This window comes from Ipomoea triloba, chromosome 6, assembly GCF_003576645.1.
Source record: "Ipomoea triloba cultivar NCNSP0323 chromosome 6, ASM357664v1".
NCBI classification, from domain to species: domain Eukaryota; kingdom Viridiplantae; phylum Streptophyta; class Magnoliopsida; order Solanales; family Convolvulaceae; genus Ipomoea; species Ipomoea triloba.
In genome coordinates this window covers 7,621,850-7,630,907 of record NC_044921.1, presented here as the reverse complement: position 1 = coordinate 7,630,907, position 9,058 = coordinate 7,621,850, and the positions used below count along the sequence as shown (strand labels likewise).

At 33.3% G+C, this 9,058-nt stretch overlaps 1 protein-coding gene across 6 annotated transcripts; it reads right to left on the bottom strand.

Moving 5' to 3' along the window:
• Window positions 1-4,634: 4,634 nt before the first annotated feature.
• On the bottom strand, window positions 4,635-9,058 carry LOC116022135 (protein GRAVITROPIC IN THE LIGHT 1-like). 6 transcript variants are annotated; one of them, XM_031262712.1, is made up of 5 exons: window positions 8,839-9,032; window positions 8,537-8,699; window positions 7,814-7,907; window positions 7,581-7,714; window positions 4,635-6,105 (listed from the first exon to the last, which is right to left on the bottom strand). In XM_031262712.1, the coding sequence occupies exon 5, from the start codon at window positions 6,098-6,100 to the stop codon at window positions 4,763-4,765; it is 1,338 nt and encodes a 445-aa protein (XP_031118572.1). In that variant the 5' UTR covers window positions 6,101-6,105; window positions 7,581-7,714; window positions 7,814-7,907; window positions 8,537-8,699; window positions 8,839-9,032; the 3' UTR covers window positions 4,635-4,762. The 6 variants fall into 6 exon arrangements, with proteins under 6 accessions (XP_031118572.1, XP_031118571.1, XP_031118574.1 ...); XM_031262711.1 differs by having other exon boundaries at window positions 7,581-7,907; XM_031262714.1 differs by lacking the exons at window positions 7,581-7,714; window positions 7,814-7,907 and having other exon boundaries at window positions 4,635-5,898; window positions 5,980-6,105.

Below are 9,058 nucleotides of genomic sequence, written 5' to 3'. Positions count from 1 at the left end.
AGGAATAGGGTTTTAGGGATTTTAGATGTTAGCATATAAATATAATATAATATTGATGGTGATTATCATTTAACTTTTCCTTTACCCTCTCTTTAAGAATTCATTTGTTATATTGTTATATATATTTTAAGAATTCATTTGTTATTGTTATATATACTTAGTATTTTTGTTCGTGCGTTGCACGTAATGGATTTATTATAATATTTTAAGGAAAAAGTGTCAAATAGGCCACTGAACTTATTGCTTTTGTGCAATTGGACCATTGAACTTAAAAAGTGTGCAATTCAACCATCAAACAAGCAAAATTTGTGCAATTTGATCATTTTTACAAAATTTTTTAATTCAATTTGAGTTAAAAACATCTCAATATTGACTCCCAACTAGTATGGTAGAAGAAAATGTCACTCTTAATACATATATGTTAGTAATATAATTGGATTTTACCAGAAAAGTTTTGTAAAAATGGTCCAATTGCACAAATTTTGCTTGTTTGATGGTTGAATTGCACACTTTTTAAGTTCAATGGTTCAATTGTACAAAAGCGATAAGTTCAATGGCCTTTTTGACACTTCTTCCATATTTTAATAATATTTGGATCGATATATACAATTATATAAATTATAACATCGAATATTATATAGCGAAATTGATGAAATTGGTTTGGTCGATTATGTTATTTTATGTTTTCCTTACTTGAATTAGAGCAAATAATTAAACAATTACCCGTGTAAGGCACGGATAAAATTTTTTATTATATATTTATTAAATAATAAAAATAAAGATGAAATTATAAAAATTCTAATATTGAGCGTGCACATTTATTTAATTATAAGATTAGTGCAAAAGTATTACTTAGTTAATTGAATAATATATGACTTGTTTGTCTATAATTAGAGACTAAAATCACTGTAATTTTGCAAATAAAGTTTGCAATTTTCTTGTTTATAAATAATATTATAACCAATAAACATAAACACGTAGTAAAGTAATGATTATTTAAAGAAAATTAATTTATAATTATTTGTTTATACATCTAATTTAAATTTTAATCGTAAATTATTCATTTTTTACTATGCAAATATTATTTTATATATATTAATCATATGATTAATTTTTATTATATGTTATTTTTATTTTTATTTACTATTTTTATCATATTATCAAAAAATCAATGATTTTTACTAAATAAATTATGAAAAAAAAAATTATGAGTTTAGTTTTACAAAAGTGCCCCTAAATTCTGGGGGAAACTTGGCTAAACACTTCTATTATATTTATATATATAGATATATAGATTATTATTATTATTATTATTATTATTATTATTATTATTATTCCGTTTCATGGTAAGTTAATTATGTTTCATTTTCCATTTTTTCTTTTTAACTGCTAATATTATTAGTATTAATCAGTAAATTATGGACCCTTTTTTAATTTCCTTTTCTATTGTTTTCTCAATAAATTTTCATTTTCTATTGTTTGGACAGAAGTGGTTGGATGAGAAAGTACGAAATAGGAATTTTGTTAGGATTTTCCTTTTTTATTAGTAACCTTATTATTATTAGTAGTTTCCTGGTAAGTTAATTTCGTTTTGTTTTCTATTTTTTCTCGTAAGTTAATATTGTTTCCTTTTTCATTTTTACTGCTAACATTATTAATATTAATCATTAACATTATTAAATATTGTCCGTCGCTAACTGTAGTGACGGAAAGTGCCGTCGCTTATTTGTTTTTATTAATTGATTTTGATGTCATTTAGCTACGATTTAGTGACGAAATGATTCGTCGCTAAAGTTAACTACGGATTTTTTCCTTCGCTATTTCGTTAGTATTCTTTATTTTATTAGATACTTAGCTACGGATTTACTACAATATTTGCTCATCGCTAAATTTTAATTTTTTTAAAAAAATATACCCGCTAATTAATTTCACATACCTGCATTATACCTATAATATAATAAATTTATCCGGTAATTAATGTCGCATACATGCAATAAACCTATAATGTAATGCATCAATAATATAATTGTAAAATATATTATATTAAAACATTCATACTCATAAGCAATAACAAAAGTAAAGTTATATCGTTAGAAACAGTACCAAGTATATTAATAAACATAATCAAATCCTCTCCTAAGTTTTCATCATTTAAATTAACAAAATGTTCAACTTGAGTATTTAGAGATAGTGGCAAAGAAGTGGATAGCATCCCATTACGACGCAACTCATCCACCAAACTTGTAATCTGAGCTTGCATTTGAGCCTGAATTTAATTTCTTTCAGCTTGTAGTTTAGCCTCCATCTTAGCTCTTTCAGCTTGTAGTTTAGCCTCTGATTCATCTCAGCTCGCATGGTCTCTAACTGTTGGTTCACCATTTCCTTCATTGCATCTTGATGAAGTTGTGAAGTAGCAGATGAACCACAACTATTCCCATTGATAAATGAGGATGACTTAGTCCCTAAGCCATAAATACATTGTTTTTTTTTACCCCGCCAACAACATCCACATACAACTGTGACATGTTTATATTTGGTGACTCAATTGACTCTTCAGCTTCTTGTGTTGCATCATCATGATGTGCTTGTATTTCTTCCTACAATTAAATACATATACACAATAAAATATATATATAATGGAATATAAGAATTTTATCTATATAATAATATATTATTGGTTACGTATTACTTACAGCGATTCTCTTTGACCTCTCATCAACGAACATACCATCCTTTTTTTTGTGCATTTGCGCAAAGCACTCAAACAGATTAGACTCCTTTTGAAGTTCATATCACTATTAAACAAGCAAAAACAATAAAATGATACTTACAAAGATCAACATTACATAGCCTTAAAGCCTAAACTATCCATCAATAGTATAGCACACCCTTTACTAACATATGAATTTGAAACAGAATATAGTGGCATAACAAACTACAAGGCTGACTATTCACTGAATTCACTACATTTAATGACACAAAATAGAAACTAGGACAAGTAATTCAATGGACTTGTTACCACTAAACAATTCCTCATCAATGCACTTATTACCACATTCAATTCCACATTCATCAAACAAACCAAAAAAGCTTCAAAACACCAGGTGCAGTAGAAAAATACATGTCATCAAACAAGCACCAAAAAAAAAAAAAAGGAGAGAGAGACTTACTAATTTGTGATAGTGCTCAATAGCTGATCTAGACTCTCCGGTATGCTGAGAACATCCCGTACTAGGTCCTTCCACCTCACTCATCCTATTTTTGCGTTGTTGTTCAGATTTTGTTTTCACGTCAGGCCTATCCCAATATGCCTCACAAATGGCCCATGTTTCTTCAGCTACACAAGCTGGCCTCCTAGTTGAAGTCTGTTTGGCCTTGAATTTGGAGGCCATATCTGCATAGCGTAAGCCTGCTTGTGCTATAAAAAAAAAAACCAGAATGGATAAAATGAAATTAAGAGTGCATTTGGTAGTAAGAAAAGTTTAAATTTTTTGGGGAATTTATAAGGTAAAAAATTATTTTTAAGTTTGATGCAATCTTTAACTTAGGAAAGTTCAAGTGAATGAGAATCTAATTCCATGATATCAAGGAAAGTAAATCTCACATAGAGAATTTAGGATTCTTTTTTCGAGTAACTGGGAATCTATTAAATTTATTTATTTACATATTTATCCTTTTTGGCGTAATGTTAAAAGTGTCTTGTAAATATTAAAAAAAATGTCTCTCCCACCATTATGAAGGATAATAACACCATTGATCATAAAAATTGCTATGAACTAAGGACCAACTCCAATTACTCAATCCTGAGTGGGGAGTTCACAAATTGCATAAGTTAATTGCTGAGATTGAAATGACATCGTATGGATTGTTGACTGATTTATTAGTTAACGAATAATTCTTGTTATATCTTTATGTTATTCCTTTTTTGTATTCCTTTCGATTGTTGAGGTGAGGAGCAGTCTTGTACTGGAAGATGCTTTTGAATGAATGAATCACTAATTTCCTTTCTTCTTTCTGCTATCTTCCTACCCCTGTTATATTCATAATCTCATCCCAGTCCCTCCCTAGTGCATCAAAAAAAAAAAAAATTATTTCTCACTTTTTTACATACGCATTATTTTGAATTTTGAATATTCTTGAAACCTAAATTATTCGTTATGTTTTTTCTTTTTAATGTTTGTATATAGCAATGACATATTAAAGATTTTTTTTTTTTTTAAAAAAAATCATAAGAAAGCTTAAACGAATCAAACATCTTAATTATTTTTCTAGCTAATTTAATTATGATATTTCAGGGTAACACCAAACATATTAATTAATTTTCCCTACAAAATTATTCTCATAAAATACATTCATGAAAAATGTTTTATCAGGGATTTAATTGATGGAAAAGTACCAACCGCCTTCTACAGGCAAAAATAACAATTATCCAAGAACATGATGGCAAAAATTGCTGCAAGTACTCCATTATATGGCTCATCATGAAGAAATCCAAAAGCTATAAGATGGATTTTGAATATAGTATGCAATCAACACAAACTGAAAATTGCATACACAACTCATTCCAATATCACACACATAATGAACATATTGTTGCATGCAAATGAATCATGTAATGTACAGCTAAGAATATATATAATACCCCCACACCACTAGCTAAGAATCTTGGACATCATATCATTCAAGAACACATCACAAAAGTTGGAGATGTTTGATTGGCAATCAATTCAATGGCTAAAACAGATTTTTTTTTTTTTTTTTGTCAACACAGATATACTTGACATTGAACAACAGTTTTACCTATCCTGAAACCTGGAACTACAGTGAAAGCTACCTGGGGTTCTGTTTCTGGACTGCCATCTGATAACAAGAATGCTTCTTCATTCACTGTCTCCATGAAGATCTCAGAAAACCGCGTTTTTCTGCTAACCTGGAAGATTGATGCCTCCTCGGGGTCGAAAGAAAAGGCCAGGCAATGCAGGAGCCAAATGCGCTTTGCCATTTCAGAAAACGCTGTAAAGAAAGCTGTCTCGGGGGGGTATTTGCCTGATTTCACCATGGCCCTCTGGTCCAGGTTTCCGAAAAGGGATTCTTCCATCCGGGGATGAATGAGCCTCAAGTATTTCTTGCAGCAGAATCTAGCGAATCTCGATTTTGGTTTCCAGGCGAGATAATCAGCAGATTTCAGTTCCATGAATCTGTCAAAAAATAGCCTCTCCTGCTGTTTCTTCTGCTCACTTGAAGAAACTGAGAAGTTTTGGTAATTGAAACCATCAAACATCACACTGCAAACAAAGGACTCAAATGCATAACATTTGTGGTTTGCTTTCCAGAACACTACCCCTGGTTGAATTGATCTCGCAGCAGCATCTAAATCCCACCCTGCAGATTCCATCTCCCCGCAAAGCACCCGAGTAAAACTCTGAATCGATTCCACTGTCTGCAGAAGATATGTACTGAAAAAACTGAGACTTAATAATTCTGAGGGAACAGATATTGAATTCAGTCTCTTCTCCAACACCCTATTCTCTGTATTGATTTCCACCAATTTCTCCCTAAGATATGCAATTTCTGAGTCCTTTAGCTTAACCTGAGAACACAACTTCTTCCCCATGATATCATAAGTTCTGAGACTGCACTTCTGCTCTTGAATTTCAGCCAAAAGAAGAGTGGTCTGGGGAGAACACTCATCATCAATCTGTTTCTTCAAGTAGCACTGTTTTAACTCCGACAACATTTTCAACTCGGACACCACCATCTTATCTGCAGCGCAAATCCCATCGGGGTCATAAGGAGACTGAGAAAACTGCAACTGTGCATACGCCGCCTTAACACTTGACACACTAGCAAACAGTCTGGCAACAAAAGCTTCTGCAGCAATTAGCCTCAGCTTCTCATCTGCATCATCAAAACGTTTGAACTGCACATTAAAATCGCTTCTCACCACGCCATTCTTCTCCTTTTTTTCATGGGACTTACTAGACTTGTGTTTTGCCTCCTGGCCAGCTCCTATTACAAACTGAATGTGAAAGACTTTAGAGAAAGCGCGGCTCAATTTGCTCTTGTTCTGGGCAATGCTGGACTGCTTAACTGCATCCATCTCATCTGCAGCAAAATATCACCCCACAAAAATGGTTATCTTACATGAACAAATTAAATTCATCCAACAACAGAGCAGCTAACATTTGAATTCAGAAAAAGCAACAATATAATTATGGTGTTGACCACCCATCTACATGATTGTATGGTTCCACAAGAGAAAAAGATGTTTGCTTTAACACTTAGATCGAGGCCATTACACGCATGTCAGCATGTGGAATTTATTTTAGTTTTGTCATGTTTACTTTCTTTCCAAAGTTGTTTATTTTAAACAAAAGTGGTTTTGAAAGATTGAGGAGAAAAGTGATCATAAAGGTGCAGAAGATGAAACATAGAAAAGTGAAAATCCCATAGTTTAATATCACTGCAATGTAGCTTCTCATGACTTCAATATATATGTGATGAGTGTTGGGGTTAATACTCTTGGCCCATTGAAGCCCGATTAGTTTAGAGGCCCGAGCAAACCTATAAAGTATGAGAAAGTTGGTCCGGGGTCAACTCCAGCTAAGTTGGTCACGTTGTTGACTTAGTAACCACAATGTTACAAGTTCAACTCCCAACAGGAGCTGTCTATTAGCTTTCTTAGTTTGAACTGATCAACTATAGGCAATCTAGACCGGTTTATCTCCTTGTAGTCCTTTGTCGGCTAGGATAACAAGGACCCAGTGCACACTAAGAAGTTGGCCCAAGATATTGGGACCCAATGCACACTAAGAAGTCTGCATTAATGGCTTCCATTAGAACTTGACTATGTACATGTACTATTACAACAAAATAGTAGAATCCTTTCTCTTGCCTTAACCCAAAAAGGCCTGTAGTTTTTCCTTTCTATTTTCACTTAAAAATTGTGTTCTTTTTAGTGAGCCTCAAATATCCAATGGTATTCTATACAAAGAAGATTGCCAATAACATGTTGGCAAAAGTCAAAGTGAGGGTTAAGTAATCCAAGTTGAAAGTGATTTCACCTCAATATCAGCTACAGCTAAAGGGGAAAGATGAAAGGAGAATTAAGATACCAAATCTATCAAAAACATTGCAATCACAAAAAAGACAAATTTCCTTTCCCCTTAATTGCAGGGAATATAATAATATGCCCCCATTCCAGTAAAATTCAAAGGTAACAAATCATTTCAGCTGGCCATTTGATAAACAATATAATGCTCAAAAGATAACAAATTCTTCCAAGTGCAGTAGACAAAGATTACCACCTTTATTGGGATTGGCTAGACTCATTTGTCCAAAGGAATTTTTCCACTTTTCATGAAGTCATGTTTCACTAATTTGATGACAGCCAACATTTACATGAGATTTGCATTCATGCTGTTAGCTGCATGACTTTAACATTCCCTTACCATTGAGTGTAGTTGTTGATCCAAATTTACTTTCTGCATGAGTAAATGGCCTACATTGATAAAACCGCATGCCTATCTACGACTTTCTTTCACACAATAGATTATTAGTGTGTTCACAAGAATCCAAACCTGGCTTTAATTTCTTGCCCTTCCTTTGTTACTTTGTTAGTGTGCTCATGCACCTTTTAAGCTGAGCGCGCACAGAGAGCTCAGTTGATTCTCAAGTGGTAGATTATAGGTAAGGACACAGGACTGAGCTAGACCTGACAATCACAGTGTGGGAGTTATACTCAAAGTGGTGGGTTCCTTGTGGGTATTTCAGAAAGACACTAATCTTCCCACTTAAGAGACCGCTTAGTTACCGTGATTTGTCCTTCCACCATCCTATCGAGCCAGGGCGCGGAGGCTCTTGGGGCGAGAGAATTTCACTTTTTGTGGGCAAGAATTTTCCAATTGCTAGCAAAGTAACAACATTAGCTTTGTCACCTTAAAGGCTTAAACATAACAGTAGTTCCTAAACAACATGAGCATGAGTATCCTACATCATTTCACCCTTTTAATACATACCTCAACAGACAAGTTGTTTCCTAGTTTTACAGCCTAATTATCCCAGGCATGAATCCCCAGTGGATGTTTTAATGATAATACTAAACAATGCCTAACCATTACACTACTAAACAAGTAGAATCTTGGCATTCCCAAACATAGCCACAAATACCTATATATTCAATTTAATCCTTGATATTGAGCCAAAATTATTCCAATGGACAAAAACACATTTGTAGAAAAGGCTTTCCTAGTTTATGTCCCTTGAAAGTTGATACCCGATACGAGCTTAGACATAGGAATTTGCTAAAATTAGAGACTTGATTTTAACGATCTATTATTAGCTTATACTCTGATCCGTATTAATATACTTGATTGCCTCTCCCTCCTTTCTTTCTCCCTATCTCTTTTATATTTACACTCTACTTTCCCTTTTCTATTCTAAATTTTAGATACTTGTTTACCCCATTTCAACTCCTAGGATATGAGTCTGGAGACAAAGAATACCTCATCACCATTAAGAAATAGGAGTTTCTTACCTTTCAGAAAAGTAACCTCGGGGTCGGAGCGTGGGACCCTTGGAACGAGAGAATTTCGCCTTTTGTGAGTAACGAATACAAGTTTTCAGTTTCGTTTTGTCACAGAAGAATGCAGAAAAGCACCACCACCATTCATTCATTCATGACTCTACCTCCTCCTGTCCTGTAAGAAGCCACACCTCAGAAAAAACAGACTTTTTTTTATACTTACATGCAATGCACAAAAATATAGATTTAAATGAAGAAGAAGAAAAATTTGCATTAAAGGTAACCAATCATGAACTGAACAGATGAAACCATACCAGATAATAAAAAGATTTGATGACCAATAAAAACTCTGGGCAGGGCTTGGAATTCCAAGAACCAAACTTAGAATTAAAGAAAGTGATGAAAAAAGTCCAATCTTTATTTACAGAATGAGATGAGATGAGATGATACGTGACCTTAAAGACTGCGTGAAGAGGTGAAGAACAGAAAGAAGGTTGCTGCTTGTATAGGCATTCATACAAAGCTCATATGCTT

Bases quoted from the DNA above. Each gene is read 5' to 3' on its own strand.
- LOC116022135 (XM_031262710.1), bottom strand. From the start codon at position 6,100: ATGGATGCAGTTAAGCAGTCCAGCATTGCCCAGAACAAGAGCAAATTG.